General features: G+C 42.4%; 2 protein-coding genes across 4 annotated transcripts in view; one reads left to right on the forward strand and one right to left on the reverse strand.

Moving 5' to 3' along the window:
• Nucleotides 1-25,175, reverse strand: part of LOC126560583 (uncharacterized) — a 499,122-nt gene that overhangs the window by 377,370 nt on the left and 96,577 nt on the right. The window lies entirely within an intron of this gene.
• LOC126568199 (glutamate receptor ionotropic, kainate 2-like) overlaps nucleotides 1-25,175 on the forward strand; it is a 113,890-nt gene that overhangs the window by 9,999 nt on the left and 78,716 nt on the right. For all 3 annotated transcript variants that reach the window (XM_050224659.1, XM_050224651.1, XM_050224644.1), the window contains exons 2-3: nucleotides 18,865-19,020; nucleotides 19,098-19,192. In XM_050224659.1, the coding sequence (XP_050080616.1) occupies nucleotides 18,865-19,020; nucleotides 19,098-19,192 (251 nt within the window). The remainder of the gene's footprint in view (nucleotides 1-18,864; nucleotides 19,021-19,097; nucleotides 19,193-25,175) is intronic.

Consider the following 25,175-nt stretch of genomic DNA (forward strand, 5'->3'; position numbering starts at 1 on the left):
CTTGGTAGATGAAACTGGATAAATGAATGCCTAGTATTGCTAATGGTGTAAATAAATGTCGAAATATGTTTCTTTTCCAATTATTAATAATTTCCCTCATATTTTTTTCTTGTTTATTCTGATTGATTAAACTATTCATATTTTCAAAGACAGTAACACGGCCAGGCCTTTCTGTCGGAAAACTTTGAATATTTAGTTTTATGTTTGCTGTATTTTGATTATTGATTATTTGATTATTTGATTAAAGAATTTTTATGCATTAATGTACTCATTTTTGCACTTCATTCCGATCGGTGTCCATAGTGCAATGAGGGATTTTCTTCTCCCCTCCTATAGATCGCTTACACCGGACGCTGAACTGAGCAAAAATGGGACATCATTGCGAAAAGGATCCCGCAAAAGCATACTGGCCTGCTATTCCCATTTCAACGCCACATACATTCACCTTCCCTTCTGTATTTCATCCCCTTTTCCACACGCCCCGGGGCCGCGTTCGGAACAATGATGAATTTTATAGAAACGCATTTCTGTTGCCCAAAAACCAAGCTTCAGGAGAAAAACGGATACTTTTACGATTGCCTTTAGGTAAGACTGGAATAGGTTTCGCCCGTTTGGCTTTCTTTCCATCCTCCCTTTCCCCTCGGCTCAACCATTCACTTGCACGGGCCCTGGTGAATGTGGATGAGAAGCTGAAAGTCGTTTCGGAAGCAAATTAGTAAAGGAAAGTTCACCCCCCCCCCCTCCTCCCTGCTTTCGCCCACCATCCCCACCGGCCAGTGTTGTTTCCTTCTGTTTTTCCCCTGACGAAGGAGCAACCCCTGCGTAGTGGAAATTAGATAAAATCGCCCACCATACCCTCTAAGAATGTGGAAGAGACCATCAGGGTGTGGGTGGTGCGAGGGATATTTTGTAGGAAATTTCACTCCCTCTAGCAACCAACTCTCCCCTTTTAGTTCCCACTCTGTGCTTTGCCAAGCCCCATCACGCTGGCGGGACTTTTGTTTTATTGGGTGGAACATTATGAACCGAAACCGAGCGAATTTTCAATCGGTTCTGCTAAAAGCCATCCATTTCCGCTGTCCACTTGCGTATCCTAGTCCTCTCTCTCTCTCTCTCTCTCGCACACACCCCTTAACAAAAGCATAAAAGACACACGAAAGATTTTTCATCGTTACGATTCTAAGTTGTGGCGATCGAAATGTATATTCTCATAAATCGTTGCGGCAGATTTAAAACTCGCCGCCATGTTGTTGTTTGCTGAGGGGTGCAAGCGCTCCACCCAGAGCGCTTCCCCTTAGCGAATGGATGGCTGGCGATGGCAACTAACCACTTTCCCCATCCCCTACGGGCAGCAAGTGAAGCGAAGTTCTTGCGAAACATCAAATTCAGCACGAATATTCTATTCGATTGAAAATCAAAAGGCATTTCCTTCCCTCCATTTTGTCTTCACTCAACCCCGTTCGACCGATGTTGCCGTGAGTTGATTGATTTTTCCAAGAATGTATCGAATAGACGCTGGAGTTTAATTAATTATCAGCGACTATAGTAATGGTTACAGAGGTTACAGCGTTTTTGCGTGTACGAAATCAATAATGTAGCGGTGTAATTAAGCTTGGCACTCTTTCAGGGTTTTGATTGTTCGCAACAGCGTTCAATTAAATGTTGCAGTTGCAATCAAGTGGTTTGTGTGTATAGTTTGTGCAAAACTATTTTTCGCTGCTCGTTTGATTGACTGGTGACAGAATGGATTTATGATGATTTATTGTTTTGGGTGAAGGGAAAAATGCGAAAATTTATATCATAAAACATCCCTTTTTAAAACGTGTAAATAACATGTACATCAGAATGATAAAAAAAGGTGTTGGAATTGTGTATTGAACTAGTTTCTTTTGAAGCGTTTGTTACAATTTCAATGAGCAAATGGTTCACGAAAGAAAATGCCCACACACACACACGCACAACTCGGCAACGAAACCGTTGTGAAAAGATGCCTCAATACAGCAAAAGCACAATAAAACTCGCTTCAGCTAGCTGAAAACAGTAAATTATATGACGAAAAAGAGCAAACCACCGTTCTAGCCCCTTCTCCCACTGCACCCAACCATTTAGTGCTGTATCGAAATTAATACCGTATAATTATTGTATTGGCTATCGGTTAATTTCCCAACTATGGGGCTGGGGAACCAAAATAAAACAAAAACAAAGAGCCGTTGAACACAGAAAATGTATTCAGCATTGAATTTAGTCATGCACCATTATTGTACGAATGTGGTGGGAACTTCACTTGGGGTACGCCTGAGAGCGAGTTGCTAATATTGTGCGGAACTTTCACCCTCTCACATCTACCCCCATCCTTCCCCGTTTATTACAACCTACCCATTTTTCAGCAAATCGTTTTGCAGCAGTTTTCCCAATGTGCATTGTGCATAAATTTACCAGCCCACCCCATCGATGCTTGCATTGCAAAATTGTCAACTAAAAGAGCGAATTTGGCTGAGGTATGCGGCGCGACAAAACCACAATCAACATCACTCGGTAACCCGGTCGCCCCGAAATCGATGAGGTACCGGGCGTCTCCATCCGCTTCGGGCCGGGCTGGAGAGGGAGGAGAAAATGGGTGGTGCCTCATCATAGCCGCTGACAATACCGATGTGTGTAGGTGTGTGGTGTCATTGTAAATGCTATTTCGCTTCCTATTTGGTTGATGCATCGGGCGGAAGCGCCGTAAACGCGATGTGGCGCATGTTGGAATGTGAATTAAATTGAGCGTTAAAATGCTAAAATCAACAACCCAACCGTGCTGACCCGCTGGGTGGCCACCGCACACAGCTAGTTAATCAAATTGGGGTTCATCGCTTGCTATATTCCCTTGTATGATGATATGACATTCTTTAGCTGATGTTTGTACGGTTACATGAAGGAAAAGAAGGACACAAAGCATGTTGGGCTGTTTGTTTGATTCAATTTTCCCACCGTAAGCTTGTTAGTTGTGCAGGTGAGCATCGAACAAACAAAAAACAAAAAGCACATCCTATCACCGAATACAGCCGTTCGAGATGAAAATGATGAGGGTGTGCCCTTAACGCTTTGAAAATAAAATAATACAGCATGAGTAGAAGAAGAAACAAGTAGCAAACAAAAAAGGTGCAAGAAAACCTGTTCCACCGATTCACCTTCAATGGGCGTGAAATCGTCGTCCTTCGTGTTCGGTTCACTCGAAACGTAAAGGAACGAAAAATAAAGCAAGCAACACTTTTCTTCAACCAAGAGTGGAAAGCAATCAGAGAAAATCCCTTTTCTCAATTAGTGAAACCCAATCAGTTTGTGTGCGTACATATGTGTGTGTGTGTCAGGGCACAATTATGTACAAAATGCGGGGACATCGTATATTGTCCGGTGGGCCTGAGGGTACAGATTATTGATGATTCGATTTAAGCTCGGAAAATTCGATAAAATGCTTCCAAACATTATTTGTTATCTGCGCTGTGCGGATGTGCAGAGAAAAAGGCCAGCTGAGGAACAATAAATAAAGGTGGTACGAATTAAGCAGAGGTGCACAACACCTAACAAGGGTGCGTGAAGGAAACAAAAACAAACAAACAAACAAAAAATGGGAACAATAAATATTGGTCAGAAAATGTTCTCCCAAGCCAAGCATCACACGCCACTGACACATTCACATGTGTGAGCTGTTGCCTGCTAGGAAGGTTGAATAAATAATCTAATAATGTCCCCTACCTGGACGGTGCCCCAAACGGACGCCTAATTAATGTTACACGCTAACAAAGATTAAGCGTTGGGTGAGGGTGTAAAAAGAAAACCAGTCCCGAAACGGTGATTGAGCGGTAAAGAGAAGGAAGCCATTTTACCGCCTACCGCCTCAGCACAGCGAAAAGCAGAAAATAAAGGAAGATTATAATAACAAGAGCGTTACATATTTGCTCATACGTATTCAAGGTAAGCTTTTGTTTTGCTTTTGTTTGAGAACAACAACAAATCATAGGAAAAAAAAAAACCACTCACTCTCTTTCTCTCCGACATCCTGGAGACAGTGAAAAGTTGCAGGTGACTTTCGTCGATTCTACCAAGCAGCAAAGCATGGGATGGTGAAGCGAAAAGAATTTACCGTCGGAATTTTTCGCTTCCCGCTACACCCCGTCACATTTCCGTGTGTTGCAGTGCGCTTGGATCGAATAATTCATGCTACGTTTGCGCAGTGAACAGTTGCCGGTAGAACCAATCGTTCAATCACTCTTAAGTTTTAGTAACTGCAAATCATTACACTTGCAGTCCCATACAATTCCAGCGCGAAAATTTGTCTAAAACTTTGACTTTTAAGATTCAAAATACTTTCATCTTTGGGGCATAAGTTGATAATAAGATAAATGTTTGGAAAAAAATTCCATAAGTCGTGAAAAACAAAGCATCAAAATATTGTAGGTTAAGCATTTATTATGCCTTTATAAACCTAGCTTTTACTGATGATAAGTTTATAAATTTGGATGTAAACTTTTTCTTAAAAAAAGGCGCTTAAAATTTTGCTTAATGATCTACACTGTGCAGGCACGCCAGCGACACTGCGTATGTACCTTGATGTACTTCAATTCTTTGCCAGGTGTTTTTATTATTTTTTTTTGGGTGGTCCTTTATTCGTTCGTTCGTTCACCTTCACCTTTCGTGTGCAGTTTTCGCGACAGTTTCCCATTTTGTACAGTCGATTTTACGAAGGAGAGCAACAAATTAAGCACCACCATCCAGGACGGGAAAGCTCTACGACACGGTGAATTTTCCCCTTTTGCACCGTGTCTCCTCGCCCATTTCGCTTGCGTTATGTGCCACGAGTTGTGCTTAAAATGATTACAATTTATTCGATTCATTTTCATGTAACGAATTTAGCGCTGCCAGCTTCCACCGATGAATAAGCGTCACAAATGCAAAAGGCTCCCGGTCCACTCAACCATTCCCGCTTTGGTTCTGCCGGATTGGGTGGAAAATGTGCCTTTTTGTACCGGGATGTGAACGATAAATGTGCACACACATACATGAACACAGGAAAAAAAATCGTCGATCTTGAATTTGAAAGCAATATTGAACGCTAATGGATGGTGTAAGCAACGAAAAATTGGAGAAAAAAAATACACACATACTCAGCCATACACATTCACTTCAATGCAAGGGAAATTCACTGATTTGCCATTCTCAGCATGTATTTTTTAAAGTTTTTTCACACAATTTTTCATAACATTTCGTGTCATATTTTCCCCTTGCGTACTTTCCACGTACAGCAAGCAAAACGATGACGACTAGTTAAACTAGAGCCGGAAAAGAATAAAATAAAACAAAACAAAAAAGCAACATTAAATTTCCATTCTATTCCAAGCAGATTACGAAACTAACAAAGCAGAGAGGGAAAAAGCCTTTGTGAAATTTTTGTTTTTCCCAGGAGTATCGAAATAAAACCGATCGTCCCTGCGAGCTTGAATTTGTACTTTGTTTCGTAACGTTCACCGGTGTCTTGAGTTCTTGTTTTGGTTGTTCTTGATGTTATATAAAGTTGTTTCTCTAGTTTTATTATATTTAATGCAATATTTTCAAACTGTACTGTTGATTTCTAAAATGATTATCTTACCTTATTGTTTTAGATGCTTCATTTTGCATTATTGGTTTATATTTTTATATTATCAAATTATGTTATAAACAATACTCTTCGCTGTTAATTAATTGCGAATTGAGGCTCTCCTTCCATTGCTTTCCCTTCGTTCAACATTCAATGAATAGTGTATTTTCCGTGTAATCATAATTTTTTATGTTAATTTCTTAATTACCTTATTACAATACATTACCTTAAAATTTCGTTTCATAGTTCCTTAAAGTCCTGAAAATTGTGATTGTTTATTTTTAATTTTAAACCTTGTGCTCAACCCATTTTCATTCAAACATAAAGTCCGATTACATAAAGCATACATCTCACAGCTTAAGGCGCTAGCTATCAAAGACATAATCCTTCGAGATGCCGTAAGCCGTTGCTCGAATAGCGCAAGAAAGCGTAAAACGGCCGCCTAGCAAACTATGCTGAAACAAGCAAACAAACAAAAAATCTAAACTTTCTTCTATTCACACTAAAAATGAATGTACAGAAATCTTCACACATACACAAGAAAGATGAAAGCGATAGTGTTTTCCGTTTGATGTCACCGTTGCAACCCATTTCTTCCACTTGCAGCTGGGCTGTAGATGTGCCGGGTGCTGACGTGTGTATCGAAAGCAAAAAAAAAGAAGGATTCAGTATTTTCCTTACAAAACGAACCGAAATGTGATTGAGTGCTGACATATGTGGGTGGGCGTTTGCAGTTTAATCTCGTTGAAAGGGTTTTGCAGTGCACTGGCAAAAAGGAGATGCTTATCGAACAGTGTAGAACTTTATAGGCCGAATTTCCGAGACGTTAGTTGCTTTATGTATTATGTGAACGAAATTTTCCGAATACTGATTGTAAATGTAAAAATAAATGGAAAACAGAGGAGCAAAAATCTGTGGTGATTTTATGTTCTCGATTTGTAACTAAACATATTATTCAAAAGTGTTGCAATTTGCATACATTTAGGGGTAATCTTTCCTGGTCTAAAAGCAGTCAGTTAATAATTATTGCTCCCGAAAAAAAAGCAGTATCAACTGATCGGATCCGATGCTGTTCGATAGTCCTCTTCCCTATCGTTGTCTTGCCCTACTGTACGCGGTTTCTGTGCAAAATAGTTTCCTTCTAACGTTCCCAATTTTACTCCATTGTAGGCTCTCATTCTCGCCACGAGAAAACACGAGAATGGTTCAAAGCCTACTTTGGGGGTTTTTCTTCTTCGTTCCAACCATTAAATGTGTTCCGTTTGTAGAGCAGCATCTGGTACTGTCAGAAAGGGGTTTCGCTTCTGTACTCGATGGCACAAAAAGCGTTTCTGGTTCTGACGTTTGAGTGTGTAGGTAGGTGTGTTGGTGTGCTGTTTTAGGCGACTACCGGTGCGGTACCCAAAAACTTGCTACCCAGCCCAGTTCCGATGCGGGGAAAGCGCTCACCGTCAAGTGACTTTCTCGTTTGATCGATGTGAAACGAGGCGAAAGATGATCTCGAACCGGAATGAAGCGAGTGAAATGATTTCCTTTCCGGCTAGGGAATAGAGAAAAGAAATTTAGATGTCTTGAAGAAATGGTGAGATTTATAAAGGGGTTTTTTTAAAAGTCCAGTTGAATCCCTTAGAGTGTACTGATGGAAAAATGGGAAATAAAAATAATTCAAAATCACAAACCCAGTGGCGGATTAACCTATGTGTGGAGTTGCCAGTTGCCAGGGGCCTCGCCAGACAGGAGGGCTTTGCCGGCTACAGAACTGCTTTAGTCTTAGAATGATTAAACCAACTCTCACTCCCCGCTACAGTAGTACGAGCCTCGTCTTCAATCCTCCTAGGGCCTCGTTAGTTGCCTCTTATAAGGCTCGGCACGATGAAGATCTACAGGGGTTCAGTTTGTCTATATTTGCTATTTGTAATAAATTTATCAATCAACGGACAAGTGTTTCTTTCGGTAAAATGCTACCCCTAGAATAACTATGTTTTTCTTTAACTCGAAATCAAATATAAAAGTTGCTTCCAAGTTTCGATTCAAACGAGATTGGAATTTTTCTTTTATTTTTAAAGAGAGCATAATTTTGCTGACAAATGAAATGCAGCTTGAATTGTCAATACATCCTTTTTGGAATTGAAATTTTCCTTTTCTTTTTATTCATACTAGTAAAAGTAAAGGCGATGATACTAGAGTCGTTGATTGATCCACTCCCTGCCCAATCATCTTGTGAGAAAAAAGGTTTTTCGTAAAAGAATTAGGCGGGGAGTGGAGCGATCTAATCGAGGTGTTCCATAAAACGTTGTCCGGCCATTTTTGCTCCGGTCGGGGCGTGCAACATATTTGGATGCGTCTTTAGGCAGTTCATCTTTTTGTTTTGAATATTTTTTAATAACTTTATATAATTTATTTGATTCCTCGCCAAGAAGCAGGTTTTACAGTTAATATACGATTTTTGTCAATGATCTACGATCAACAAACTAATAACAGTAGAGAAAATTAGCTAAAACTACGATTAAATCGCTTCACTTGCGTAACAAAAATCGGACACTTAACGAACTTAGATGCAATGTGGTAGAAGGCCTCAATTTTCACTCCACTAACGCTCTCCGAAAGGCTGAATCTGCCACTGACAAACCAGTGAACAGCAAAACAATGTTACATCATAAATATATCGCCATAATTTATTGACTGCTTTAAATGTGCTCTCGAATACCCGCCGTTTGGGATTCACCATTTTTTTTCTTTCTCTCTCTCTCTCTCTCTCTCTCTCTCTAAAAGAATCATTTTTCTTCATCACAAGACAAGCTTCATCGGGAAGGCTTCCCCCGGGCACTCACATTATGGCGTGGGACAGACGCCGTGGGATATTTTGCAAAATTGCTTCACGACCTACCGGCACCGGTCGTCTCGCCGATAAAGCCTCGCACACACTAGGTACGTGTGGTGTGGCATTGGTCATTCCAATGGCTATCAATCATGCTCCTACCGTAGCTGGTGTGGCTAAGGTGTGGTGCTGTCTGGGATCGGTTTTTTGAGGCAAGAGGTACTCCATAAAGCTCTCACTCACACTTTCGTTTTATCGGGTTTTCCCAGAATGACAATCAGTGTGATCACAGCTTGCGTGTGTTTGTGAAAACGATAGCAGCACCTAGCGGTACCATTTTGCGTGAAGTGAGAACCAGGTGGGATAGAGCTGTAGAGCGTCTTGTGGTGCTTTTGAATAATTCTACTCAAGACGCTGAGGCAGCGACATGGGTAGGGCAAGTTTTTAATGATATTGATGTCTTTTTGAGCGAGTTCGGTAACGAAACCAACAATTTATAGAGTTCGATGTTGGGTAAAGAAAATAAAGGCTTTTACTCGAGGCAATGGTGTTTATTTGAAAAGAAAATTTTCTTATCAGTTTCTGCTTAATAATTACGTTTTCAAGATGGATATTTTTATTTTTTTTTAATATCAGATTTATTCATTATTTGTATTTGATTTCTAGGAAGCCGATTTTTTACATTGGAATCTATGGCTTAGTCCTTTAAAAATGACCATTGAAACATTCTATAGATTATTCCTAAGCAATCTGTGTCTGATATATGGTGAGCAAAAACATTCCTAAAAAACTACATAAGTTGATATTCTACAGAACATTTCGATACTTGATAGAGGAAGACTGTTATTTTAATGACATACTTGGAATATTTCCTCCCTAACCAAATTTTTCGTCAGTCAGCGAAAACGCCGAAATCTATACAAAAGGCAGTGAAGCTTAGCTCTGCTGTGTACTTTTAGTATCGTTATAAATGATTGATTCAGTTGGTTATTAACATGGTTTAAAATTTGATTTTAGTGGTTTTATTGAATGAGAAATCATAATCATAATAATAAATTATAAATAAAAATTAAATAAATCATAATTTATAATTGAATAACTATATGTATGCAGTCTAATATTCTTTAAAAATAATAGAATAAAATATTAGGTGTATTAATGTGTTCGTGCGGTTTTGGTATTAATGCTCCCATTTATTTAGTACATATTTATTGAATCTGGCAACACTGCCAATTTGAAGTGTCATTATTGGGCTACAATATCCACTATCTGTCATTTTGATAAATAGTAAATAACATAGTATCTGCGAGCACCGAACATGGCATCATTTGTACCAAATAATGTGTTTTTGCGGGGAGTTTTGCTTCATTATTTCAATATGCTCTAGCTGAACGAACGTGTCAGAAGTGGTTTGCACGGTTCAAAAGTGGCAATTTTGGAAGATTTGGAAGATGAGGAGCGTTCCGGAGGACCACGAAAGTTTGAGGATGGAGAATTAGAGGCAATACTGGATGAAGATCCATCACAAACCCAAAAAACACTTGCACAGACACTGGGAGTGGCTCAGCCAACCATTTCTCTTCGATTAAAAGCAATGGGAATGATCAGGAAGGTGGGAAATTGGTTGCCCTATGACCTGAAGCCAAGAGACGTCGAACGCCGTTTGTTCACTTGTGAACAACTGCTCCAAAGGCAAGAGCGGAAGGGATTTTTGCATCGAATAGTGACTGGTGATGAAAAGTGGGTACATTACGATAATCCAAAACGTCGTGCAACGTATGGATACCCCGGACATGCCACATCATCGACAGCCAAGTCGAATATTCATGGCGCGAAGATCATGCTGTGTATTTGGTGGGACCAGCTAGGTGTGGTGTATTATGAGCTGCTACAACCAAACGAAAAGATCACTGGGGAGGTCTATAGACGACAATTGATGCGTTTAAGCCGTGCTTTGAAAGAAAAAAGACCACAATACGCCGATAGACACGACAAAGTCATATTGCTACATGACAATGCCAGGCCACATATAGCGGTACCGGTTAAAAATTATTTAAAAACACGCAAATGGGATGTCCTACCCCACCCGCCGTATAGCCCAGACATTGCCCCTTCTGATTACTATTTGTTCCGGTCGATGGAACACAGCCTGGCTGACCAGCAGTTCCATAAACACCAAGAAGTGCAAAAATGGATGGAGGATTGGTTAGCGGCCAAACCGCCATCTTTTTTCCGCGACGGGATCAGAAAGTTGCCTGAAAGGTGGAAGAAGGTTGTGGAAAGTGACGGACAGTATTTTGAAAATTGAATAAATTACCATTTCGCCAAAACAGAGCCCAAAACTTTGGTTAAACACCGCACGAACACATTAATACTCCTAATAATTAATTTGTAAAAAGATGGTTCTTTTGGTTCGTTCCTCACTGTAGCCATAAGTAGACTGTGTACAAAGAGTAAAATTATTTAAAATGTCAAAGAATGTTTGGGAGTGATTCATTAAGTTTTTCGATATATTTTTTTAAAACAATTTTCTCCATGTAATTTATTTATGAGGATCTCATACACGCACACAAACGCATACAGCTAACTTCAAGGCCGCGAATTTAGCTGTGAATGCAATTTTTGCGCCTTGCTCGTTGTTGCTTTATCATGGAAATTAAATGTTCAACAATAAAACAACTCCATATGGTGAAAAATGGAAGTGCCAAATGGTGGACGTGAGGTAGGGCAGCAGGTTCGACAACAAAGGCTCCAGAACCCGATTGTACCACCCTCTCCCCCGTGGTTTAAAAGTGTAATCATCCCTTATATGGGTATTATTCCCGAGGATGATGTTGTTTTTGATGGTGTTGGTGGCAAACGGGAGGAAAATATTTGAAATCGCACCATAGTTGACGTCTGCCCGATTCAGCTTTTGCCAAGAGATACCTCAACCACTCTACGCTCGTGAATGGCTGATGAGGACGAGATTCGTCTGATGGATGGTCAAAATGGTGAAAAAGATGGTGGCAACTCGATGGTGAGATAGCAAAACGGGCTGGCGTAAGCATGTTGCTAACACATACACACGCGTCACCATACTTCAGCCAAATGCTTAAGGATGGGTTGAGGTTTGTTCGAAATTAAAACGACAAACCTGACAGCTTTTGTACGGCACTACGGCTAGGGTGAGGTTGATGCAGACACGAGACAAACGTCACATTGACAATGACAAAGATATGGTGACCGACCGGCGTGCACGAGAGGTGAAAAGAGCTGGTGAAGGTGGTGGAGGGGGGGGGGGGGGGGTAGGGGGAGAGGGGTGTTGGTGGGAAAGGGCGATTATGGTGTCGGTGCCCAATTCATGCCATCGCTCGCCCATACCCAGGTCGGTCCCACAGTTTGATGGACAACCGCCATGAAAGTGAAGCGTTTTGTTGAAACGGCTTCTGTGTCGGAGTGTCGTTTTCGGGTCGTTCATCCCTCTTAATCTACGTCCGGTGTTTGCGCGACCGTTTGCGAATAATTGCGAGCAATCGCTTCAACGATTGCGCTCTTCTGGTGCATCCCGGTGGCCCGCTGAAAGCCAGAGTGCTTGAACGTGTCAAACCTTTGCCTGATGCATTATGAAGCATGGTCGTTAATACTTTTGGGCTGCTACGCATGGAGACAAACACAGTAGGGAATGTACCTTGGGGCAAAATGATATGCATTTTTCAAAAAAAAAAAATTAAACAAACACTCACCCCTGCTGACTAAAACATTTGCTGGCTACTGTTAGTGAAACACCACGGGGAGCATTGAATGAAAAATATGCGCAGGAACTGTACCTCTAATACCAAAAAGAGCAAGTGAGAACAAAATTGTTTGATTTTGTTCTCTGACAAACACACTCACCCTCTAGGTGGCGTGCGCGTGTGGCAAAGCATTGTCCCTGTTGTCATTTGTTTACCCTAAGCACGTTGTAGTCTTAAAACATGGAATTTTTCGGGGATTTTAGTACACTCATGAGCTAATGGGGCACCAGGCGCCTCCATCTATTAGTGTCCATGCGTCTCCATCTACTAGTTACCATGCGTCTCCATCTACAAACCACCATATGTTTCCATCGGGTTAGAATGAAAGAATGAGCATAAAAATATTATGATTTTTTGTTAAAATTCTGCTTGTCGTTTTTGTGAGCACAAGCTAAAAAGCAATGCAAAAATTAGATTGTTCATCATCGACTTCAATCAGGGCACGTAAATGGAAAAGATTGGTGAGTCTAAACGCAAACGATTCTGTCCAGCAAAACGTACAGAGAGTGTCAAAACATACATTACGTGACGATATTGCTGAATAAGGATATGAGCAACTTATTCATTTATAATTAATTTTGACGGTACTGCATAAGCAACTTATTTTTCTTTATTTTAAGTAACACGGCATGCGCTGCATTGTCGGCTTAAACAACTTATTTTTATAGAATCTGGCAAACCTGTCGAAATCTGCTTACTTTTATAGAGCTAAACAAAAAATTAGACAAAGAGATCTTTGTGTAAAACCGTATAGTATATCTAAGGATTGTTTTGCTATTGTTTTACATTGCGAAAGCTGCCATCATTAAGCGCTTTTGAAAGATTCACTCTCAGTGCTTATCGCCTGTAGCTTACTGACTGATTGCAGCTGCTTTATTTTCTTGCTATTAAAAACCATCCCTCGCAAACAGTGAATTCCTTCGTTCCGTATCATGTGCTGCTCACTACAAAGAAACCCTTCCAAACGAAACGAAAACGTCAACCAGACGCAGTAAACGCGAACCTACACCACTGCAGTGCAGTTTGAGCTGAACCGTATCACTGTGATCGTGATAAAAATAGTCAAAGCCAAAAAACCCAAAATCAACCACTCACCAACGTAATTTTTTTTTTGTTCGGTGGCATTTTCCCGGATTTTATTTCTTCGCTAAAATAGAAACAAAAGTGTAAAGCAAACAAAGCCAGAGACCGGACGGGAGAGCGAGCAAAACCGAAAAATATTCCGAAACACGGTGACAAAAAGGGTCTTTTGCTCTCAGTCGGTGGTGTTAATTGCTGCAATTTTCCGGCATTTAACACGAAAAAGCCCCTCGCAAAATGCCGTCACCTACGTGGTGAAAAAGAATCTCGGTTTGAAAATCCAAAAGCCTTTTTTTTTTTTGGTTGCCGCTGGTTCGGTGCTGTGTGGCATTGTTTGCTTTTCTCATTATGGCTGGGATGGGAAAGGGTGTTTGTGAGGGACAGGTCTTTTTAGTCCACTATCAGTGCCACAAAATCTATTTCCCAGGCTGGGATGTCTGTTCACTTCTTCGGACACGTAGATAACGTGAGCCTGACAAGGTGAGCGAAAGTAATTGACATTTGACTTGTAAATTCGTTAGAAACGGAGATAGAAATGATAAATCAGTTGGTGGAAGGTGGTTAATTGTGATGGAAAGTTATGGCTAAAATCCTTATCTTTTTCTTGGCTGCAAGGACAAACAGATTGCATAATGCAGATAGGCATTGTCTTGCCTCTTTATCATATTACGTTTTGCTTTCGCTACTCGAATCAGTATACAGGAACCTCTTAAGAAAATCAGATCAGCGAAAGAGTAATGATACTGTCAGTATTTACCTGGGTGGGTTTGTGCTCCCGGTTGCACGCATCGTACACCTTCTACCAACATTACCTTTCCTTTCCTACTGTAAACTCACAGCACGATCCCACTTGTCATATGCTAATTGTAGTGTCAATTTCATTAACTGAAATGCTCCTGAAGCAGCACGGACCGATCCGATCCATTTTGGTCAGCTAATAACGTTCTTCTCGCTATTCCTGCTAGCGTTTACAGTGCTCACCTTACGGGCAAGAACAATCGTAATGGCTTTTAAAGCAGCCGCTCTCTTGCTCTCTCTCCTTTCGCATTCTCTACAACCCATTCAAGCCCAACAGGGAAATGGATTTTAATCTGATAATGGAAAATTATCACCCATTTCGAGCGTCAGCGAGTGATGTGCATTACGCCTGCGACGTGCTTTTTTTGTCGATGGAAAACTCCGCGAACATACGGCACGTCTGGTGGATGTGTTGAGTGAAAGTGTGGCTGAGAGATGGGTGTTTTTGCTTGTATCTCTCGCAGTAAACATTATTTTAAAACGTCAAATCACGAATCAGACATTTAGACGTCCAGTAATGTATTTGCTCCCTTACCCTTATGTATATAAACCTTTTTTTGTATTCTTCATTTGGATGCAGTTGTTTTATTTCTGGTACTGTTGGTACGACTATTGTAGCGCTGGAAGCTGAATACTTTCGGGTTGGCTTTAGTGGTTTGATGGCTACTGTGAATCTCGCCAGGCGTTGGACTGTAACATACATAAACATTGTTATGACAGCAAAAACAATTATTTTGCTGTGTACAGTGTATCGCGAATAGTCCAACAGTGACAGCTCGCCTGTTTTGGATCCAACAATGATCGGCTGGTTCCACCCCGCAGCAGCAAGAGCGGCTACGCTACCCTGGAGATTAAACCCGCCAAACACTCCCGAACCCAACTCCAATGCTGTAAAAATGCACCTGATTTGGAAAACACAGTGCTGCGGAAATTGGCATTACGAAAAAAAAAATACTTAAGACATGGACAACACAACAAATACCGAGAAAGGATTGGAAGAATTCAGTGTTTATTAGGTTCCAGAACAAGTGTCTCCAAGTGTCTTACGAAAAAGTTCAGACAAAAATCCATCAGAGTTCTCAACATGGAGACACCTGATCTATGACCTCTAGAAACACTGTAATGAGGACGAGGAATCATAAGACAAGACCGTTGGCTCTGGCAAATCGGTAGATGAGCTTCATGTACGTGAGGTTTCTGGCAGCCAGGCAGGCAGCTCTTATTTCTGTACCCGTTCGTCTGGCGATATGCTCGACTACGCTCAACAAGAAGGGTCTGGAGTCTTAGAACTCCAGAACTCCACCGCAGAAGGTGATCCACATCGTGGAGTCCGTCACCGCAGCCACATACTTTTGTCTAAGCCAGAGTTATACGATGTAGATGAGCATTCAACGCAAAATGATTCGACATCAGTCGAGACATCATTCGTATGAACGCCCGCTCTACAGAGAGCCCATCGAACCAAGGCCGCAAGGACACGAAAAACGAAGGAACTCCTGGGCCGAGATAGGTCAGTCGTAAAACGCGCCTTGTTGAACGCCTGCTTTGGCCAGTAAATCTAAAGCCTTCTCATTGCCAGGAATTCCACAATGAGAAGGGACCCAAATTAGCGAGATCCTATACGCTTTATCGAACATTGAGCCAAGCAGTTCAATGATTTTTATGGTGAGGAAATCTTGACTCTTAACAGCCTTCGGAGAACTCAGAGCTTCAATAGCACTCTTAACAGTCTTCGGAGATCTCAGTGCTTCAATAGCACTAAGGCTCTCAGTGAAGATGAAGTAGTGGTCTGAGGATCTCGCTGCTATCATAAATAGTGCGTACAAGATTGCGGCTAGCTCTGCGGTGTAAACACTACATGGCTGCCTGAATGTGAAAAATGCTTCGATAGACTCGCTTAAAACATCGAAGCTAGTGCCTTTCTCAGAGATATAGTCCATCAGTGTAGTACTGGCTTATGTGGTCTACATACTTAAATGATTTGCTGCTTACTTTAAAAAATAAAACGGAGCGATTATGACAAGATGAAAGCAAATAAACAATTGGTTATTTTGTGTTTCTTTTCATCATGGTTTTTTTTTCAACCCACAAATCAAAGATACTCCGCATTAGAATGTTTAGCTGTCAGGGAATGAATTACAGAACTCCCCTTTTCACAGTACAGCCCCTGGGCTATTATTGTTGATGTCTCAATGGTGATTTTTCTGAGCTCCATTCTACACCTTTTCCCATCACACTCACCTCAATTGTCATGAGCACCTCATTACTGCTCCATGCATCTGTTGGAAACCTCTCCCATTCTTCCCCTCTGCATCTCCCGTAGCCCCCTCCCAGCACCCTTAATGCCCGGTGGCGGTGACGAATGCGAATTGGATTCTCTTCATTTCCGGTCCCCATTGCTCAACGGGATGAGGGTTGGCGGGACAAGCGAAAGGAAAACATGGTGGAACCAGGAAAAGGTTTTGGTCCGTTATTTGCAAACGGCATCCACTGCAAACGGTCTATCGTTTTCATCTCGGGCAGGGCCTGCATTACTCTCGGAACTTATGATTCGATATCCGGCGAGCAGAGTGCTGTAGAGTGTGAGTGAGCCGTACCAGTTGCTGTCGATTTATGTGTTTGTGTGTGAGTGTACTGACGAGCAAGAAAAAGAGGAAGCGAAAGCAAATAGCAAAACAAAAGGCGACGCTGCCAACTTTCAAGCATTCAACTATTCAACTGGCAGAGAGTCCAGCATTCAATCGATTCAGTTTTGATTTTGTGATGCAAGCAGTGAGCGTTAAAAGGGGAATAAGGGGGTTCATAGTTGTGAAGCGTGTTAGGGTTAATATTTTTTGTGTAAAATACGTTTATATATTAAATATTTCAACAAAAAAAACTACACAATGCCTTGGACACAATCACTGAGTGCGCCTGTGCTCGGACTACCAATGTGATAATTCTGCTGAGAATTAGAGCTTTGTAAATCCTCATCGTGAGACTATTGTGCTGCTGCTGTCGATGTTTCTTGCTTGCTTTTTTCTCTGGGAAAAAGTACCACATACGTGCCACATCATATGCACACGTACGTACAAGTGAAGAAGGTAAGGGGCATACTAGCAGGCAATACAGAGAAAAAGAAAGTCTACCATTCGAAACAACAATTCCCAGAACGGGGACCTGTTAGGGCAATGCTGCCCTGCAAGAGCGAAGGAAAAATGCTAAAAGTAGTTGGGAAAAATTGTGTAGAAAATTGTGAAAAAATTGTACACAAAAAAAAAGCGAACTTTCTGACCAGTCCTCTGACCGGTTCGCCTAACGAGGAAAACGATGCGCGCTTCCCATTCACACCGGGGACCGTTGTGAAAGTGGAGCACAATCTTAAGGACGCTTTAGCGCGACAAAGCAAGCAAACGAAGGTTAGCAATCCCTGTACGATTGTTCGATATTGACGTTTGTGCAATTCCGAGACAGCGCACTAATGCCCAACGGGGCGTAAAGGTTAGATTGCCCGCTCGGCGCACCTGCTGCGCTGCGAATGCTGTAGTAACGGGGAGGCACAAAAAAAAAGTTCCTCCAGAACGTTGCCTGTGCGATAAACTGTTGTAAAGAGTTTCTTTCTTGTGTGGTGAGGGAAGTTTTGCCCGCGGTTTTGACTTTCAGTGCCCGGCGCAGTCTGTCGGATGCGTTCGGTGCGCTCGGCAAAAGTTGCAAAGCAGATGAATGGTTTGCGTAAATCAGCACTCCTGCTTGAAACTGTACGTGGGAGTTTGCTTAAAGGCGTGCCTCTTGCAGTGAGGATAATGTAATTACTTATAAAGCTAAAGATGTGTAGGAGTGGTTAAAAGTTGGGGTTTATTCTTCTGCAAGGGTTTATTGGAAATCTTGTGCTGTGGTGCATGTCGATGAGCTTGTAAAAAATGCAAAACTTTCTTCGAAATCGACTGAATTGCGTTTATGCTTAATTAACTACAACTAGTTTTGCAACTGCAAGTGTATTGAGCTAGCGTTCTTGCTATTCATCGTCTAAAGGTATGCAAAATGTAAACCATGCACACACACACACACCAAAGCTACTTTGCGTTGTAGAACTATACGAGAACCTAGTTTTGAGTTTTGGCAATGGACAGATTTTATGCATTTTTAAAACAAATCTTTTAAATTGCATAATTTAAGGCACTTCATAAAGATGAAAAAGCTGTTTTATGAGCAAACCAACCAACAAATCAGAGCTGCATCTAGTTTCATTCGAAGCACAAAGATGTTTTCTTTCTTTTGCCACATGCAAAGAAACACTTTCATATCCACCGGAATACAGAATTGCCCAAAACCGTTTCTCCTTGAGCCAAGTTTCTGTCGATTTTATGGTAACGATTTACGTAGTAAACGTTAGCAAGGCTGCCTGACCTTTTCCATCACACAAAGAAAAGCTCGAAACAACTCCAGAGGGAGAGCGCGAGATCCTATTACCGTCCTAAGAAGTCTTCGTCCGCAAGTGTCCTCCATTTTTATCTCCCATCCTCGTTGCTGGTTACGAATCGAGCGACTGTCATGTTTTGCCCCTTGCGCTAGATGGTTAGGTTTGGATAATAAAATTAATTGGAAGTTTAGAACCAACTAGCTCTACAGCCACCCTGAAACCTGTGCTTTTATGAAGCTTTCCCCGTACACGCTGCGGACACGGTTTAATACGGTCATGACCTCCAGATTCTTAGTTGTTTTTTTGTTTTGGTTCAGTTTTGTGGTGTGCCTTGCTAATCAACTTTGTCACCGCGCTCTGTCACTTCTAACCACAGGTGGACTCTTTCATCCCGACGACGACCATCAGGAGATTGCGTTCCGGTACGCGGTGGAAAAAATCAACTCCGACCGAACGATTCTTCCACGATCGAAGCTGCTAGCTCAGATTGAGCGGATTTCACCACAGGACAGCTTTCTTGCCTCGAAACGCGGTAAGCTTTGAACGATCATTTCCCAACAATAACTAGCCGACGGCTGATTCATGGTTCTTCTTTCGCCAACGGTACAGTGTGCCATTTGCTGGGTGTAGGTGTTGCCGCCATCTTTGGACCACAATCATCACACACTGCCAGCCATGTGCAGAGCATTTGCGACACGATGGAGGTAAGTTTCCTCGTGACAAAGGGGGGGGGGGGGGGGGGGGGGGGAAGGGTGATGAACCAGAAAATGCAATCCAAATATTTCGTCGGTGGTGTCTTACACACACACACACACTGCTCGACTTGTTTCAATCGATCGGCAAACAGCGTTCGGTATCGGACAAACACACTTCACTTCACAAAATCTGTTGCTCAGCTGAGCCGGTCCTGCAACCATTTTTTTTTCTTGAAGGGATGAATATTTTCTTCAGTTTTGTTCCTTTGAGGTACTTTTGTAAATATTGGCAAAGAAAAATTGTGCCCTTCAGTGTGAGACCTTGTTGCGGGCGATGATAGATCAACACAAACAGTGTGTTTATCTGTGTGTCTGTGTGTGCTCTTGAAGGAGAGTGTATTTGTGTTCCATCCGAAGATCAGTTGATGTACAAGTGCTCGAAGAACTACTGTAAAAAGGTGTGTCTGGACAATAGCTGTCACGGAAGCTCTTCATCAAACATGGTTCTGTTAAGGGATGGTTCGCTGTTTGATTGGCAGTTTTGAAAATTGTCCAATCCTCATGATGTAACCACCACCACAAACATTATTAGACATATTTGAGGTGCACAAGACCTATCCTAATTCACAACGGCCAATGCAGAACAAATATTGGAGAAAATGTACTTTTTTCGTTTAATCAAATTATATTTATAACTGAAAAGCGTTTCTTTCGTAAAATAGAACAGACAAATAAAAAGAAAAAGGGCCTTCTTTTCGTTTGGCAAAAAACAATAAATCAATTTCCAATGGAGACGCCTAGTGTTTTATAATCTTCTGTTGGTACACTTCAATCTATGTATCTCTCGAAGCTTACAGGAACGAAGACTAAACATTTGAATTATTGACATTTATTGGCCCCAAATTTTGAAGGAAATACCATATCACCGAAAGCACTGTGGCATATACTGCTGTGGGGTGATATGATGCCATTGCGGTCTCATTGCAGGTATACCTTTAACATACGATACACCTCCCCTACACTCCTATTCCCACACATACTCACACCTTTAGGCTGTGTCTTAGTGGTTCCAGTGGGCTGGTTGAAGCGAGGATGAAATTTATTTTCGTCGCTCGTTTTCAATAAGACGCTGCAGGTTTGGTACGTGTGTGCGTCTGTTACGGCTTCCCGTGCAAATCACTCTTGGTCGCTACAGGGGTCGTATGGCAGCAGTTCGGGGCATAGCTCGAAAGCTCAAAACCGTACCGGACGTACGTGGCTGCATCGCAAGTTTGGGATACCATTTGCATATCAATAAATATTTTCCCACCACTCGAGCCCGCTAGGGCAGGGTGAAGGAGCGTTCGTCATAGAGGCTTTCGTGAAGATTGCCGCTCACATCCAATAATTCATAAACGGTAGGAACGGTTCAGAAGTGGGAACGAGAAAGAGAGAAAGAGAGTGAGAGAGCAAGCGAGGAAGATAGTACAACGCCATCTGTTGGAGACGCCATTTTCGTGCAGTACACTTCCGTCACAGCATCAGTCACACCGTGCTTAATGTTTCGTTGTTGCGTGGTTCGTTGGTGCACGGCTGGAAAAACATCTTTTCCTTCTTCTTATCAGCATGTGGGTTTGTGTGAGTGTGTGTGTATGAGTATATGTTTTTCTTTTGCTCCTCACTCGTTCTTTTGTCAGGCTCCATTGGTTGATTGAATCGAGCAGAGCAATTTCGTCAAGCAGTCAAGCAGTCAAACAGGTCACTGTAAGTTCGCAACAAACCGAGCGACCGCTGCAAACCGGTCGTCAGTATGTAGCGACATTTGACTTCCAATTTGGCCTCAGTTGGGTTGAGGCAAGAAGAAGGGAGATGGAAGGCGAAGGTACAGAACGGGTGGATCTGATCAGTACAATCTTCGGGGAGGTTGGAATTGAATCATCTTCCGTGCTTTCCAACCGACGAACCGGCCCATCCCCCTACAAAACGAGCAAGAACGAATGGCGGACCCAGCTGTCGAAGCGCACTGGCAATCATAATCGGCTTACCGCAGGCCAATGCTTTCTTGGACCGAATCAAAGCCCAACCAGAAGCCGTGAAATTGTGCTCGGCGCTTCGCCCAGTAGGTGGACAAGGGGGTTTTGAAAGATTGGGTTGTTGTTGTTGCCATTTCTCATGCAACTTCCGTCGCTCTAAGTGCTTCTGTCATTGTCATTGCGAGGAGGTGAGAAGAGGAAAGGAAATCCGTTCATCGGGTTAAAATTCCGCCATGCTTCGTTTCTCGTTGCATCAAGGGAATTTTCATCTCCACTATAGTCTTCTCCCGCTCCTTCCCTCCCCACCCTGTTCATTCCTATATTCTTCCATAAAAGGTGGAAGGGTGGAAAAATTATTCTCTGTGACACATACACATTTTATCACCAGCAGCAGTATGGATTGAATGTGGAACCCGCCCATTAATGAGTGGACAGGCAGCGGCGAAAGAGACGAGATAAATTCACAGAAAATGGCGACGCTAGTGTGGCAAAATGGTGGGTCGGGGTTGGTATGGTAGTAAATTAGCCATGAAATTAGGTCCCTGCAGTCCTTCTTTTGCCCTTTTTCTGCAAGCGCAAGCCTGCAGATGGTGTTGTGGAAGGTGCGATTGAGGCATAATAATCATCCCTCGGAAGCATTCGTTCGTTGGAATGTTCCTGCCAAGGCGTCAACTAGTTGCGCGGTGCAACAACTCTCCGCCATCCTCTTACAGTGGCCAACTCAACCAAACAAAACCGAAGAAACAAAGCTGATAATCAAAACCACAACCGAACAAACAGCAAAGGACACCACCAAAAGCGGCCAAGATTAATGAAGTCTTAAATAGTGGAATCGTGTGAAATGTTTCATTCCAAGCCATTTTGCTTTTTCTTTTACTTTGATTAAGAAGGTGAAGCGAAAGGAGACGCAAACAAAGTATGCGAGAGGGTTTTATTTTTTCTTTCACACCAGGCAACCTACGGGCTAGCGTTTCACTTGTGAAATCTTGGCGTTGCGTTGCTTTTTTTTTTAAAAGCAGCAAACACACAAATGAGTAAAAAAAACAAATCTAAACCAAACAAACAAAATGGCAGAAGCTGGAAAACTCCCCGAACGGGGTTTTGTGCTGTTTTCCGCTTCTTCAACATGCCATGCCAGCGACACCGGTGTCGGTTTTCTGGTCGGCATGAATAATTAACCAATCAAAAACAAGCAACAAGAGCCAGAGAGACTGCTGTCCGAAAAGGAAAAACTCTAAGCCAAGGAAAAATCTGGCCAAAATTATCCACTACGGAAGGAGAGGGGCAGAGGCTGTGGATGTGGGAAAACCCACAAAAGAAGGTGAAGAGAACAACTTTTGGCTACAAGAAAAAAAAAACCAAACCAGCAGCCTGGTTTTGATTTCATCTTCATCGGTTCGTTTTTCGGTGCTTGCTACGACACGTTGGCTGTAGAACGTAGTGAAAAGGTGAGCCAATTTTCCCCTTTTCTTACCATTGCAAAGGAAAAGAGGAAGAAGAGAATAAGAAAACACACACAGTAGAAGGAAAGCAACTCAACCCATTTATCTTCACGTCTGGTCGCGTGCGAGTCAACGCTTCCCGGGGCAGACTTTTTAATTAGTTTTGACAGCCGGGCACGGATCGGCACGGCTCTAAGTCTAGCTTCTGGGCTTTCGCAAAAATCTAGCGAACGCAAGGGAAAATGTGCATCTGTGGTTGTGTTCCGGGTTCGGATTGAAGGAAAAAAATTAAAAAAAAGTCATAAATAATACAAAAATGTTGTTGAGTTTGCCTACTGTAAGGCGCACAACGACTTTTCTTAAGAGTTTTGCAAGAAAACGAGATTGGAGGTTTCATTGTAAATGCCCTTCTATAATCATATAACGCCACCGTCGCTAGCCACGATTCGATTCGGGTATAATATGAACGCATTTGAATTTTTGTATTATTATTATTATTTATTAACGTGTTGTCTGCCAATAGGCTACACTATACTCTTACACTCTACTTAAAATTATTTAACTCTAAACTTAGAGAAATGGGGAGGGAATTAAGTGCTAAAGGGAAGACCGCATACTGGAGCGTAAGGATGGAAGGGAGAGATGGAAATCGAACACAAGAGACGAGGAGTTAAACGAACGCAGTGCCCTCAAAAAAGGATCGTGGCGATCGGCAGACGTACGGCGCCTAGGGATAATCAAAGGGGGACGAATACGAAGGGAACGGTTAGAGACATAGAACGGGATGGAACCAAGCAGAGAAGGAGCATCTATACAATTCAACAAGAGGGAAGCGACAAAAAGTGTTTGGGAACGTGATCGACGGTCTTCGAGAGAGTCAAGACTCAGCAACTGACACCTTGACTCGTAACCAGGCAGGGTGGAGGTGGATCTTCCAAGAATTTGCGAACCGCAAACCTGGTAAAAGACCTCTGCACCCGCTCGATTCGATCCATATGGATCCGAGCCGTTGTACAGCGTTTTCAAACACAGAAGATTCGAGAGGTCACGAGCAATACGCTTCAGGGTACCCAGTGTTTTCCAGGCTCTAGCAACCATAGAGTCGATGTGGGACGTAAGGGTAAGGCCACTATCGAGCCATACGCCTAAGTCCTTGACCAGCGAAACCCGGTTGACTAGGACCTGGTCTAGCAGATAAGGATAGAGGAAAGGAGTGCGGGAACGAGTAAACGAAATGATTTGACACTTCACAGGACAAAGGGTGAGAGAGTTATGAGCACACCAAGAGGAAAGGAAAAAGGAAATTGAAGAGCAATCCGACGAAGACAAAATACCTGCTTGTTGGGGGCTCTGACGGTGATAGAGCCCAACTCGGAAGCAGAGTATCAGTTGACGGCGACGATCTTGTGGTGGTAGAGGACTACTGACTTCACAAACTCCTGCGATCCAGAAGTCTCAACACACTGACGGAGGACGCCAATGCACTCGCCATTTTCGTACGGCGGGTGCTAAGCACAATCTTTGACGATGTGGCAAAGGAGAATGAACAACGAACTAGCTGAGCGAGTCTGAGCCAGGCTGAGGTAATCAAAGCCGAAAGGTTACGATGGCTGGTGTACGTGATGAGGATGCATTCCCGTGGAAAATCAACGATAACTCGTTCATTCCTTGCCCGATCGGGATGTTCTGCATGCTGATGGATGGGTCTTTAGACCACGCATCTTTTTTTCCCACCCCTTACCTCGATTCCTCCACCTCTTGACCATTTAGAACTCGCTCAGTTTTGATCCGGCCCATATTTTCCACGAAAAAAAGGGTTTTCTGCGGAAACTCAGCAATAGCTCGATCATTTTTGGTTCGATCAAGGCGAGCAGCATATTGTTAAATGCGCCTTTGAGCTGCGCTTTTTTGTGGAACAACTTAAACCGATCCCTCCGCTTCGATTTCTCTGCAGTTTTTTTCTTATTTAGATCAAAGTTTAGCTCTTTGAGATTGGTAGATCTTTGATTCAGTGTGATAGAGGGCCTTAAATTCCACTCCACTTAGCGCTCTTGGCCCAAAAAGGCTAACTCCGCCACTGCAGGGCCAGACCGGGGTTCAAATCATATTCGAACCGTTCTTCCGTAGTAAGGACTGACTATCCAACTACGTGATATAAACAAGTCTAGTAAGCCATTTGATGTTCGGTGTGACGTAGAAGGTCGTTAAGCCTAGAAGTAGAAGAAGGGTTGTTCCTAATCAACTTTAAAATAAACGATCTTTTCAAACTCAAATGAAAAATAGTATTTGAAAAGCCCAATATTAGTCGCTTTACTTAAACACACGCAACAGTAAACCTTCAGCAGTAATTGTATGGAATAAACGTCCCACAGTTTTGCGTGTAATTCTATGCACGAGAACTATTAACACACTCAAGAGTTATGCCCAGCTGTAGAAGGTTGCCGAGACCCTCTCCTCAACATCATTATTTGTCATCATTAAAAATGGTAATTTTTTTCTTACTGCTGGCCTCTTTTTTTCTGTGCTGCCCGGCGCAAA

The sequence above is a fragment of the Anopheles maculipalpis genome, chromosome X (assembly GCF_943734695.1).
Source record: "Anopheles maculipalpis chromosome X, idAnoMacuDA_375_x, whole genome shotgun sequence".
Taxonomy (NCBI): domain Eukaryota; kingdom Metazoa; phylum Arthropoda; class Insecta; order Diptera; family Culicidae; genus Anopheles; species Anopheles maculipalpis.